Source organism: Xiphophorus hellerii, chromosome 10 (genome assembly GCF_003331165.1).
Source record: "Xiphophorus hellerii strain 12219 chromosome 10, Xiphophorus_hellerii-4.1, whole genome shotgun sequence".
Taxonomy (NCBI): domain Eukaryota; kingdom Metazoa; phylum Chordata; class Actinopteri; order Cyprinodontiformes; family Poeciliidae; genus Xiphophorus; species Xiphophorus hellerii.
Genome location: NC_045681.1, coordinates 9,999,975 through 10,014,488, shown reverse-complemented (window position 1 = coordinate 10,014,488; position 14,514 = coordinate 9,999,975). Strand labels below are relative to the sequence as shown.

The 14,514-nt window shown below is 37.3% G+C and overlaps 1 protein-coding gene across 2 annotated transcripts in view; it reads left to right on the top strand.

The window, feature by feature from the left end:
* The window catches only part of mta3 (metastasis associated 1 family, member 3), a 35,926-nt gene that overhangs the window by 13,974 nt on the left and 7,438 nt on the right, over positions 1-14,514 (top strand). The window contains exons 10-18 of one of the 2 annotated variants that reach the window (XM_032574378.1): positions 252-326; positions 1,061-1,119; positions 1,228-1,346; positions 2,305-2,462; positions 5,339-5,561; positions 8,798-8,890; positions 9,006-9,167; positions 10,191-10,222; positions 10,304-10,422. In XM_032574378.1, the coding sequence (XP_032430269.1) occupies positions 252-326; positions 1,061-1,119; positions 1,228-1,346; positions 2,305-2,462; positions 5,339-5,561; positions 8,798-8,890; positions 9,006-9,167; positions 10,191-10,222; positions 10,304-10,422 (1,040 nt within the window). Of the gene's footprint in view, positions 1-251; positions 327-1,060; positions 1,120-1,227; positions 1,347-2,304; positions 2,463-5,338; positions 5,562-8,797; positions 8,891-9,005; positions 9,168-10,190; positions 10,223-10,303; positions 10,433-14,514 lie in introns of both variants that reach the window. The other variant, XM_032574379.1, reaches the window with a different exon arrangement.

The following is a 14,514-nucleotide window of genomic DNA, read 5'->3' as shown; positions in this document are numbered from 1 at the left end:
GAATTAGGGCGGCTGCAGCAGGTGCTCATGAATACTTATTAAACATGTGAATCATTGCGTGCGTGTCGTCGTCTGCGGCCAGAAGCGAGCGAAGTCAGTAGCTCCGAGCCTTTGTGGTCACGACGTCTCATGAATAAACATGAACGCTCTGCGCCCAGATGGCAGGAACATGAGGTATTAATATCATTAATTTGCTCTCCGTCTCCCTCTCCAACCTTCACTATGTGCTTGGCTCCTCCTGCGTCGTGAAGCTGCCATGGAAGTCCCTGACCAGCATCATAGAGTACTACTACATGTGGAAGACCACAGACAGATATGTGCAACAGGTGAGGCTGCTGCAGTGATTTGTGTTTGGAGATATTCAGCTTCTCGGTGTTAATTAGCTCAGAGCTGCTGTGTGAAATTACAGATTATATTTACCGTGTTCATGCAAGACCGAAAACAATCAGGACCCTTTACAAATGAATAAAAACTCCACAGGGAGCCTTTTAAGCAGCTTATAGTGAACTCAAAACAAACTTTCTTCCTGCAGCCAAGCTGTTTGTGCCACTTGAAGGTTTTACATTTATGCTCGCCGTCTTCTGTGCTTTCCTTTACAGAATCTCTCAACAAAAAGGCTCCAAATGTAGTTTCTCACCTCCAGGGAGGGATTATTGATTCGAGTTTAACTTTGAAAACTTCGACTTTAACTTTTCAAACTAAATTATGTCTTGTATTAAACTTTGCGAGCCTGTAAAACTGAATTTAAAAGTCCGTAGGGTAGAAATTTGGTCTAAAATTTGATGTCTACGACTTTGGAAAGCCATAAATGTAAAACATGAGCTTCTACCCAGTTTGGAAAAGTTTTCTTTTCTCTTATTGCTTAGATTTGTAATTCTGTATCTTTAATCTCTCACAGATTTTGAGGTATTGAGCGAGAACTCACAGAAAACGGAATGAGATGGAACTTTTTTAGGCATTTTGAAAAAGCAAATTTAGGATGATCCTGTATTGTTTCTGTTCAGAGCGACTTGTTTTTGATTTCCTATTGAATACATTCACTCTGTGTTTCCATGAGCAGAAGAGACTGAAGGCAGCTGAGGCAGAAAGCAAGCTGAAGCAGGTTTATATCCCCACATAGTGAGTTTCCTTCGTTTGTTCTTCAAATTGAAATGTAAAATTAAATGTTTTTCATATTTTGTATGCACTGAAAGTGCAGCGTTTTCACATCGCTCTTTATCTCGACAGCAACAAACCCAACCCCAACCAGATCTCGATGACCAATGGTAAGATGGCGACTGTGAACGGAGCGGGCCCCGGGGCCTTCCATGCAGCGGGAGGCGGCCGAGCCTGCGAGAGCTGCTACAGTAAGTTTGGTTTGTCCACATGAACCCAACTTCAGAACAAAACGCCAAGAAATGTTTCAATTTTCTGCTGGGTGACAGAATATAGTTTTTTTGATGGGGATGTATTTGGCTTAAAAAGAAAAATCCTGAATTCAGTTTTTATGTATTTATTCTGAAAAAATTATTATTATTATTTTTTTTACATAAAAAAATAAATATCTAACATCTTAAGTTGTTTTATAAAGAATCTGTAGTGGAATATTTTAGTCTCAGGCTACAAATAACCAGTATTTATTAATCAATTATTCTCTTGTTATTTTGTTTGTTCATCGATTAATTGGATAAGATAACTGGCACATTCTACTGATTTTTCATTTAACCACTTAAGTGTATTTTATGCAATACTGTAAATACATAAAAAATACAAATAACTCAGTTCTTTTTGAACAAAATAATATTTTCTTTGCGTGAATTGAATATTTTTAATGTGTTTCTAATATTTTATAAAATGAGCTTAAGTGGCTACATGAGAAATCTGTGAAATGCACCAATTGTTTGTATCCAATTAATCACCAAAATAATTTATTATTGAAATAATCATTAGTTGCAACCCTAATTGGCAGCTGTTCAGAATGCTGTATGTAAAAATATTAACTGAAAGTTGAATGAAAGGAAAAAGTCTGGCAGCTGTTGGCTCTAATTATAAAAGTTACCAAAAATAATTGCTTAAAATATTGGCCTGTGAGTGGTTAATCTAGATTTTTAATTGAGTCATTGACACATATTAGCTTTTTGAAATGCATTTGTGCTTAAAACCAGTTTATCTCTTGTCCTGCCAGCTGTGTAAACAGCGTTTCAGATGTTTACGTGCGAGTCCTAATGGAGTTCAAATAACAGTTGAATTATTTAAGGCGCTTTGGACAGATGTTGATTTTTCCAGTGCGCTAACAGGATTCGTTGCGTTTTGTGCGTTGAGCAGCCATGCAGTCGGCCCAGTGGTACTCCTGGGGGCCTCCCAACATGCAGTGCCGCCTGTGCGTTTCCTGCTGGATGTACTGGAAGAAGTACGGCGGTCTGAAGATGCCGAGCAGAGCCGAGGCCCCAGAGGAGAGGACCTCCCCCACTCCTGCAAGCAACGTAAGTTCAAGACCTTGTGTAACAAACTGGAGGCCAGCGGGCCACATCTGGCCCCGCCAAAACTTTTCATGTGGCCCTCGAGACTCCAGAGGGAGGCATAAAAGGAAGCAAATCAAAGCAGTTTTTATTGGTTTTCTGCTAAGTTACAGAAAATCGATTGAGATTGTGATGATTCTCACAAACTCAGCAGACTCTCGCATTTTTTCAAGCTGATACATAAATGTAAGTTCATTGCAAATTGGTCTGCAACTAACGTTTGAAATAAGTAATAGTTATTATTATTATTTATATTAGTAGTTTAGTAATTATTGATTATTCTGATGATTAATTTGATAAAATAGATGGTACATTCTGAAGCTCTTTAATTTAAGCCATTTTTTACACAATATATATTAAAAGATGCAAATAGATAACACAATTTTAAATGACAAAATACATATTTATAGCCTAAAATGCTAAATTGATAGCTTTCCTAATTATGAAATCCAAACTGCAGGAAGCTAAAGTTTTGCCAGTTGAGGAATTTTTGCTAAAATAAATTAACAGACAAAAGTGTTTTTCTCTTGAGTGCAAAATGTTAATATCTTGTTTAAAGTTTTGGCTTAATTACTGCTCTGAATTTCTTTCTTTCATCAAATGACCTTTTTTTTTTTAGACTGCATACTCCAGTTAACGATTAATTGATTACATAATTAGTTGACGATTATTCTAATAATCGATTAATCCCTATTAATTCAATTAGTCATTTTTGCCCTATTATAAATTTTCCAAAAGGACAGTTAAAAACATCAAGTTTAAGTGACTGCTAACTCCCACCTGCAGGTGGCAGTATGTCATACTCACCTTTACTTCGTGTCAAATATGAATAATCGATACAGCAAGTAACTGAAAGTCATATATAAGCTCAAATATAGCAAAATTTCTTGCAAGTATTTCTAATTTAGCACCACAAAATCAGTCATTTTGACTACAAAAAATGACAAAAACAATGTTCATTATTATTTAATTTTAAGATGTATTTATCAAATGCATCTTGAAGACAGTGCTATTTATTAATATTTTACAGCTTTTTAAAGGTGTTTTTATGTTATACATTCCAACGTTTCCCCCAGAAAACTTGCTAAGCCCCAGGGTTGGGCGCTCGGCAGTCATTCATCCAGCGGCCTGTCGTATTTTTGAGTTCAAAAATGTTTAAAGTTCACAGGAAATTTGAAAATATCACTTAATTATTGTGTGTTATTGGAAGATTAACACCTGAACACTAAGCATAGTCTTAAAAATCCAAACATTTAAAAACGATTTAAATAAATAAGCAATGCTTAGCCTGATGGAGGCACAAGTAAAGCCTGGTGACCCGCCAGGCTTATAAAACACTGGGGGGAAACCCTGCATTCTGACACAACCAGACCCAAAATGTCCTAGATCAACAAAATGAGCTTTAAAAATCAAAGTAGTGGCCATTTGTAATAAAAAACATTACATGAAGAATTGGAGCAAAGCGAAAAGATTTTAATCCGTGTAGAATAAACAGAAATCATTCAGTTGTAAATGTGTGAAATGTGCCGATACAGTGTGTCTGTGAAATCTCCAGTTAGCATCAATTATTCAGCGAGCTAGCATCATATTGTAGTGAGTTTCACATATTGGAGGCTAATAGGTTCACACGGTTTCTCAAGGCCTTTTATAATGGAGGAAGCTGAACATTTGTAACAAAGAAAATAGCCTCTCAGACGAGGACTGCAGCTTCATTTGCATAGACTAAATGAAGGTCAACATAATGTGAGATAAGTTTGTATTCAAAACCAGTGGTATTAATGGTATTAGTTAGCGCTGTGGCATACTGGGAGCCCTGGTTGTAATGGATGTGATTGTTTTAGTTCTGATGGAACAACATTATCGTTGTTTCTGATGCTCAGAGTTGGTTTTTTTAAGAGCTTCACAGCTTCCAGTGGCAGATTAAATTACAGCGTTCCAACCCAGACTTCAATCTGGAATAATCTGGATTGATTGAGTCCTTATTCCCTGTTGGATTAAAGTGATAAAGAGCTGCATTTCTAAAAAAACAAACAAGAAGAAGCAACTGTTTTAATTCTGGTGCATAGAAATGTTTTAATATGTCATCCATGGATCCATCCATTCATTCACCCATCCATCCATTCCACTGTCATCCATCCATCTGTCCTTTTGACATCCATCCATTATCCCTCTGCCATCCATCCATCCTTCTGTCATCCATTGATCCATCTGTCCTTCAGATGGATTCATCCATCCATCTGCCCTATGGTCATCCTTCCATTTGTTCATCCATCCATCCCTCCCTCTGTCCATCCATCTGTCCTTCTGTCATTCATCCATCCATCCATGTGTCCTACTGTCATCCTTCCATTTGTCCATCCCTCCATTCATCCATCTCTCAGTCCTTCTGTAATTCATCCATTAATCCATCTATCCATCCATATGTTAAACAATTTATCAGTTCAGTTTCTCTACGTACTTCTGTCAGTCTCTTCTTCATCATCAATCCATCCTTCTTGCCATTTATTCATGCTTCACTCTATTTTTATTTGTCCATCAATGTGTTTATTTATCGACTCCCATCTATCCATCCATCAATCTTTTCTTCATTCTTTCCATCCATCCGTCTGTACTAAATCTGAGTCTGGGAAAAGTGGCGTGAAAAATATGTGGGAGCCCAGGAATAAGTGTTTCTGTAAAAGAAAATCACTAATAAAACCAACTTAATTTATTTTAATCCTAGTCTGTAAGACTTTTTTCCGTAATTTTGAAGCCTTCTGACCTGCTCACCACAGACTTTAGTACAGTTTGAGGTGACAAAATGGCAGCCTGACCATTTCTTTCCTCCTCTGTCCGTCCAGGAGTCCCGCTCCAGGAGTCACGTCCCCCGCCAGTCCAACCACATGGTACCGATGAGGAACAGCGGCAGTCCCAAGTCCTCCATGAAGACCAAGCAGGCCTTCCTGCTGCAGGCCACCCGCCTCACCAAACTGGCTCGGCACATGTGCCGGGACATCATCAGGCTGCGCCGCGCTGCGCGCCGGCCGTTTGTCCCCATTAACTCTGGGGCCATAAAGGCGGAGTGTAAGAGCTCTTTCAATTCCTCCTAACTTCTGCCACATACCCACACACACACATACACACACCACCCTTCCTCTTCTCTCCTCACCCCAACCTCCCCACCATCGACCACCATCGCTGCCCTCGTTTGTCTCATTCTGTTTTTATTATTATTGTTATTATTATTTTGTTTTTGTATTCTCCCACCCCCCGTTTCCAATAAAGACTGCCTGTCCTCATAACTGAGTTTTGATCATCTTTTCATTCGTTTTTTTTTGTTGTTGTTGTTGTTCATTTTCTGTTGTTTTAATCTTTTAATTCAGATCTAGTGGTTAAAATATTCATTTTACACACTCACACCTGCACACGATGAACACAACAACAGTGAATCTTTATATAAGTAACAATGTTATGATAACTTCCATCAGGGGTCGTGTTGTTGTCTGAGCCGTATCTTTACAGGAGTTACATGTAGAGAAAATGTATTTTAGTAAGAAGCTCTATTTTGCATGGCGCCATATGTGCTGTCATGACTCAAACGTAAATGTTGGCTGTAAATACTGAACCTCAGCTCCACCATTTTGTTTCTTTTGCTCATGCATCTCCTCCTTTCTCATGACTGTGTGTTTTTATTTGCATCGGAAAAGATGAACTGTGATTGGACGGACTCTTGAGTATTCATACCTCTGGTTCTGTTTCACATTCCTGTTGCAATTCAAGCACAATCACCATCAGTCTAATCTAGATTTTATCTGAAGTTGTTTTTGGTAATCTACCTCATTTATCAGTCTGTTGTTTTTACTTTTTACTCTTGCTGTAGGATGGCTCTACAGGTAGCTCAACCCAACACTCCCATGCGCCTTCAGAGAGATGGGTCAACTCAAAGAAAATACCAGAACATAGAATTTTACTCTTTATTTGTGAAATTTCTTCTCATCACCTGCTGGAACATTCACCAGCCTCCATTGAATAGACACTTTATAAATGTTTTCTGGACCAAAGAGTGTTACGGATAAAGGTTAGGGTCATAAAAAAGAATTTGATTTTAATTTCAGAATTTGCTTCTTTTTTTTTCTCCCTCAGAATTCAGATTTTGTTTGTTTTTCTCAAAATTCTGACTTTAATCTCAGAATCAGAAATGTTTCTTTATGCACCACCAGCACAGTTACTTACTGTGGATAAACGTAGGTTTTCAACATGACTGACGTAACACTGGTGTAGAAATATTTGGATTAATCTCAAAAATGTTCTTGAAAAATCAAGGAAATTTTGAGTTTCAAGGTTTTTTTTCTAGCAAATTTCTGAGAATAACTTCAATGCTTGCGTTTTATATTGCAGTTTTCAACTTTTGAAGATCAGAAATTTCCCCTTTTTTTCTAGAAAATTTCTGAGATATAATTTTTTTGTGTGTGTGTGGAAATTTACCCCTTATTTTTTATGGTCCTAATACGCTGTCACAGACAAACACACAAGAATGTTTAGTTATTTGTGTTTTTACACAGATTGATACAGAATTACAATTTTGACATTAAAGCCAAATTTCTGAGGGAGACAAAGACAGAATAAAAATTTTTTGGTGGCTCTAATCTACTTCCATAGCGTTTGAGACGTCGTCGTTGTTCTTTTGCGCATGCGGGTCAGTTTGAAACCACAAACAGTTCACACTGAAGTCAGATATAGGCGACATTTTAAAGTAATGTGAGCGACCATGCAAAAAAAAAAACTTAAAAATTTAATTTCAGAAAAAAAATCAAATTGAAGCATCTGCAGTGTGAACATAGCCTGAGTTTCTCCCCTGGAGGAGTCGACCTGACTTTCTGGGGAAAAGGAAATCACAGTTTTTATTCTGACCCCATCTACACTGAAAAAACAGAACAAGTGATCCAACTTAAATATATTGTGTTAATAGGTTACAAGGAATCAAATTAAGTTTACCCAAGTTAATTAGTTTATTTTATTGTCAAGTTAAACAAATGTAAATAAATTAAGTTCACCAAACTTCATTCAATTACTTGTGACCAGTTAGCACAGCGTTTTAATTTTAGTGCTCCATTCTCTTTTTTTTCCAGTCTACTGTGCTCCTTACACTGCAAAAATACAAAATCTTACAAAGTATTTCTGGTCTAGTCTCTAGTTCAAACTTGAAATAAGCCAAAACTAACCTAAAAGTAACTTTGAACAAGATATAAAGGCTTGTTTTAAGTAAATAATTCCTTAACATTGATGAAAAAAGTACTTGTTCCATTGGCAACAAGTAGCTAAACAGTTAAATAACAATCCATGTTATAATTACTTATAATATTGGACATTTATCTGCCAATAGAACAAGTACTTCATCAATATTAAGGAATTATTTGCTTAAAACAAATCTCTATCTTGCTTAAAGTTACTTTTACATTAGTTTGTCTTATTTCAAGTGTAATAAAATATCTGACCTAGAAACTAGACCAAAATTACTTTTGCAGTGTAGTTTACTAATGTCTATCAAACATCTGAGACCTTCACTGAACAACTGGATTTAAACTTGAGCTTAAGTAACACAGACATAACTCTTGTTTACTAATACTGAATTCTATATTTCTATATACTAATCCATTTTCCTTTCACTGCTTTGTTAGTCTCGCATAAAATCCCAGTAAAATGAAAACCTGTGGTTGTGATGTGAAAATATTACAGGGGTATGAATACTTCTGCAGGGCACATGAAGTGTTTGCTGCGTCACCATCTCACCCACCGTAGGACGGACCGCCTTCTCATGTCCTCTGTCCAGATCATGCAATATTCATTTGAAACCATCCTGAAGCCTCGTCTGTCTTGTAAATCCTGGAGACATAATTTTGCCGTCTTCCTCTCTTCTCCGCTCATTTTCTTCCTCTTTTGGTTTTCCTTTCATTAACTGTGTGAATGTGAGGGATACATCTCCAATAAAAGTCAGTCCTGAAAGCATTTCCTCCGAGTCCTTGTGCTTCATGTGTCTGTTTCGTGTCCATCAGCAGTTACAGGAACACACACCAGCCATCCTCCCCCATGCATGCACTCTCATGCACATCCAGCACCTTTTGTGATTCCCTCACCTTTTCATCTACATGTCTTGCAAGGCATTTCTTTCTGAGTGTGCATGTATGCATGGATCCACATCTCAGTTTTGGTTTTTCACGCTCATGCATCGTAAATACGCCTAATTAATTAGAGGGAATCGATACAAAGATCTGTGTGCACATATATAGATATATGTGTGTGTGTGTGTGTGTTTGGTTTAGACATGTTAAGGGTGTCAGAAGGGCAGGGGACCCGGCTACCCAAAACCAGAGCGGCCCAGAGGAGCACTCTGACCAGTGTCCTGCAGTTTCTAGGTAAACGCTCAGTAAGATACACCCGAACTGCGTCCGAACTGCGTCTGAGCATCAATTATTCAGGCGGTGTGAACGAGCCAGTTCATGCAGCTCCAGTGTGTGGTGTCTCTTCCAGAGTCCCGGCCCATGGCCCACGCCCCTCGCTCCCACCGCACCCCAGGCCTGCAGACGCCTCCGCCTCGCCGCCTCCTCTCCTCTCTCCCGCACGGACCCCACGGCATGCTGGGAAAACGCAGCTACCACCACCACAGCAGGGCTGACCCAGAGAGGCGTTCAGGTACATGGGAGGAGTTTGTTTTGTTTTGTTTTTTTAAATCAGGATATCTGAGATAATTTCAAAAACGTAGAAGATGAAAGGGGAGAAACCCTCTCTTAATGGTTTATAAAAATTAATTAAATTAACTTTTGCTACTAAACTGGTCAAAGTGGAGCCATCTCAGCTAATTCTAGCAAAAAACCATTCAACCATTGACTCTTGGTTCAGTAATCTGATAGATTTTATTCAAGTTAAATGTTTGTTTGTTGCCTGAATTTAAAAAGGTAGTGCAGCTTAAAGGAGAAAGATGGATAAATTCATTAAATTCATCTAAAAAAATGATTCACAATTGAGTTTTCCTTGTACATGTGTGTTTAGAAACTTAAACTTTGAACCTTAAGGACTTAATTGGTGTGTTTTTGTCAGATTAAGAACTTGGTGCAAAAATGATTTTTTTTTTTGTCATTTTCTTGAATTCACACACAGCAAAACTTTCACATACAAGCTTACATATATATATTTATATGGCTCTGGAAAAAATTAAGAGACCACTTTAAATGATGAGTTTCTCTGGTTTTACTTTTTATAGGTATATGTTTGAGTAAAATGAACATTGTTCTTTTATTCTATGAACTACTGACAACATGTCTCTGAAATTCCAAGAAAAAGTTTAGTATTTATTGGCAGACAATGAGAAATGGTCAAAATAACCAAAAAGACGCAGTAGTTTCAGACCTCAAAAAATGCAAAGAAAACAAGTTAATATTCATTTAGAAACCACAATACTAATGTTTTCACTCAAGAAGAGTTCAGAAACCAATAATTGGTGGAATAACCAATGGGGTTCAGTGCAGTAGTCTCTCAATTTTTTCCAGAGTTGTATATTCCCATCAAGTTTTCTGGCATTTGTCACATTGAAATAATTTTGCTAATTCTACCTAAAGCTAAAATGAGAAAATGTTTGTGTCTTTTTATGTAAACATCTGGTTTCAACTGTGCACGTATGTATATATATTTACTCTTGTGCCACCATTTATTTTGCAGAGAACCCCGGCTCAACAGGAGGACCTCTCATCGTAAGTGAACGTCTTGTTTTTCCTTCGCATCTCCATCGCTGTTTGTCGTAATAAAACTTTCGTAAATCACTTTTCCTGCAGCACAACGGCCGCAGCAGCAGCAGCGGAAACACCAGAGGAGGAGTAATGATTCGCAAGAGACGCCCCAACTGGATCGATGCTCCCGATGACAGCTTCTTCCTCGTTACCCGGGAGACCAGGTAAGCAAAGGTGACCCTTTAATGACACATGATTGTCATTATTCTGTGTGTGTTTTTGCATTTCTCACCTTGTAAAGCCCATTTTCACAACAGATACCTCTGTGAGGACCCACTGCTCATTAAGTCTTTACTTCTTTGGATGTTTTATCTTCTTTTTTTTTTTTTTGGCAAAATAGACACATTTTGTTGATTATGATTGATTTAGAAAATAAATAAGTAGAATAAAACATCCAAGGGTTGAATACTTTTTATCGGCACCAAAAAAAATTCTAAGCTTCTACATTTGGTTTAATCAAGAAACAAAATGTTTGGCTGCTTGGTGTCACCAGAGAGGGTCGTAAAGGTCATCATGCTAGCTAAACCTTAAGGAGAAAAAAAAAACACTTGTAAAAAAACATCATCAACAGGAAACTGGAGATGTTTCTTCAGGACTTGCATCTCCTGGGTTTTGACATCATATCTGGGGAGATGCTCGTCAGTCATGTAAGTTTGCAGAAACAGCTGGTGAGTCGCATCATTTTATTTTCAGCAAGGTCAGGTGGGATCAACACATTTTTTACTTTGTATCACAATTTTCTCTTTTTTTCCCCCATTCCTCTAATGTGCATAAAACCTTCCCGGAACCGGTTTTGACTCTCTAGATCCCACCTAGACAATTTCAGAGTCCAGAACAAAAGGCTTAATTTTTAATCTCGTGATCTCCTCAGCGTCTCTCTTTCACAAGACTTTGGTGAAGGATGGACGTGTTTACCCAATGGATTTCTGCCACTGATGTCATTCGATCACTTTCCACTTTCTTCTGCCCTCAAAATGTCCACTTCAGCCACTTATGAGAATGAAAATGAGCACCATTTCATGCCATTAGCGCAGCTTGTGATGCATCAACATCGTTTCAGCTGCTGAGCAGCCGCTCGTCATCGTGAGGGTGTGACATTAGCTTTTAGTCCAGAGCAGCTCGATGCGTTTCGGCGCGGCGTGAAAGACCCCATGCAGGCCACAAAGGATGATTCTGATTTATCAAACTGAATCAAGTCTGGGTGAACCAGCAATAAGCATGAGCTCTCAGCAGAGTTAATGATAATTCAAAAAAGAAACCAAGCAAGAAAGAAAGAAAGTGGAGGCTGGGTAAGGAGTCTTTTCTGTTTTCTATGAATTTATAAACTGCTATGCAATTTTTAGCTTTTGGCGCTTCCCCGGCTTTTCCAAGTTGTATAAAAACAAGAGTTGCATAAACACACAAGTGGATATTTATTTTCCTAAATCATCACATTGTTAAAGAAGGTTACAAAAATAGGTACAAAATAAATAAAATTTGTTGTATTTGTTTATTTTTCTGCATTTAATTCAAATTGAAAAGTACCGTATTTATCCCAAAGGGAAACTGACTGTTGATGTAATTCAAATCGTCCAAAAATCTCCAGGAGTTATGGATGGTGGTGCAGTAGCAGTCAATCTTGCAACAAATCTGAAGAGGCCTCTGACTGAAGATTGCTTTCATGACATATTAAGAGTTCAATTTCTGGGATTTTAGTGAAAGTCAATGAAATAATCTGCCAGAGGCAGAACATTTCATTATAACTATTATTTTTTCATCAATATTAAGAAAAAATTGACTTAGAAGAAGCTCCTGTTTCTTGATGAAAAGTTACTTGTGAGTTAATTTTGATGTACTTGGTGAGATTTTGTTTTTGGACACAAATTTGCTTTTTTATTATTTTCTGCATTTTTGTCTTTTTTTTGTGTCATTTTTGGATGTTAACACTTCATGATACCAGTCTAAAAAAAGCAAAGAACAAAAATACAAAAAAAAATAAAAAAATAGTGGTAATTATTGTTGGACTGAATTTGTTATTTTGTTATTTTGGAATTTTTCTTTTGTCATTATTGGATGTTAAGACTTTTTTGATAACAGTTTTAAAAAGAGTTATTTGACTTTTTAATATGTCCTTTTTTCTATATTATATAATATTACTACTACTACTCCTATTAATAATAATAATAATAATAAGTTATTGTTAGTGTAGTTGTTGTCATTGTTATGATCATTATTAGGAAAATTTACAGACTGGTGAAGGGTTGATTGAAACTGAATCTGAAGTTTGAAGAAATATACTTTTCTACTTTCTTCACACACACACACACACCCACCCCTGCACACACAGAAACAAACGCACACACACCCCATCTGTTCTGTGTGTGGATGGCTTCAACTAATCAAAGTTTTCAGCTCCTGTATGTGCCAAAGAAAGATGTTCCCCCATTAAGGGGAACATCTAAATGAGCCACGGCACCCGGCCCCCGCAGCCGCCTGCCCTCGGACCACCTCGGCTAAAATTAGAGCAGCTAACTGAGTGCAGATGGAGCCAGGCACCGGCCGCGGCCCTGCGTGGAAATATCATTACCGCATTAACCGTGGCTGCACTCACATGCATCACTCACTCACTGTGCTGTGCGCTGGCGTGTGACAGAGTCGGCATCGATCTCAGAGCCTGTAAAGCTCGTTATATTAGCCTGTCATTCAGCCTCGCAGTGTAACAATTAATGCCTTCCTGAATAAAAGATCTGGTCTGATGCTGATGAAGGATGAGTGGAAGCTGCTCTCTCTCTCTCTCTCTTTCTCTCTTTTCTGTTCTCTCGGCGTGATGAAGAACACACTGTGTCGTGGTGAGGAGAGAAACGATGGGAGATTTTTCCCATTTACGCAGTGAAGGGGAAGACATTGTGCTTTCAGAAACAAAGCTGTGTGAAAAACATTGTAAAGCAACTTAACTGGACGAAAATCAGAATGTAGAACCAGAAAGCTAATGGCGTAACTCCTTCTGTGATGCAGAAAAAAATTTACTTTTTATGACACGTAGTTAAAATACACAGTCGATTTCCTCTTTATATCCTGGTAGATCCTCTTAAATGAAAAGTGCTTGAGTTAGACTTTGTTATGCAAGAACACACTCACTCACTCAGTTCAGTCCACACAGATAAAAATCTATTTATGTGATGTTTATTGATCCATGTTGGGAATATGTAAAATGCCATAACAATGCTTTCAGACAGCCTCAACTTTTCTGCTTTTTGTCTTGGTAAAACCACAAATTTAAATGTATTTTTTGGGGATTTTATGAGGTAGAGCAACACAAAGTTGTGCATAAGGTCGGATTTACAAGGATGTGGCGCCTGAGCTGGAGCCAGTTTTGGTTCTTTATTCACTAAGAACAAATTAATTCACTAATGCAAATTGTAGAATATTCATAATGTAATCATATACATTAGTAAGAACTGATGGATGACAGGTTTAATATGATCTCTAACCAATAAGTCATTGTTGTTTTCAAAGAAATAAACAATAACTTTCAGAATCTTAGTACACTTTAGTAAGACAAAACTTACAAAGACGTAACCTTTCAACATTTTTACTAAAAAGTACTAGTTATAAGTGAAATAATCTGCTGTTTTCTTGTATTATAAGTTATAATTGTTTCCTGTCAGTACTTTTTCCATCAACATTAAGGAATTACTGACTTAAACAAGCTCCTATATCTTGCCGAAAAGTTATTTTTAAATTAGTTTCAAGTGTAATAAGACATTTGCACTAGGAGCAAGGCAAATAATGCTTAGTTAGACTTTGTGTTTTTGCAGTGTAATGTCTGAAAACATGCATTCATTAAAAAAATAAAAATAAATCTGATGCTGCTCTCATTGGTTTTGCCACAAAAATTGGTTGCTACACCTGCAGCATGCCTGGCCCCGGTCATGCATAATTGTCAAATGGAAGAAAAATAATGCATAATTTTTTATGTTTTTTCAAAAATAAAATGTATATGCATTTATATCAAAGCATAATTATGTGTTAGAATGACCTAGTCAAAGTCCTGATTAAGAAACTGTGGCGAGAATGTTTCATCGAGTCGTCTGAGTTTGACTTTAATGTTAACCCAAATGAAAATGCACCAGTGTTTCTACAAAATCGTTTCCTGAGATATCTGAACGTGAATGAAAAACGTTTTGGATCTTATGTGTAAAACAAAGACAAAAGAATGTTTTATTTTTCTTCCACTTTATTAATATTTAACGCAACTTTTTGTTGCATAAAATTCT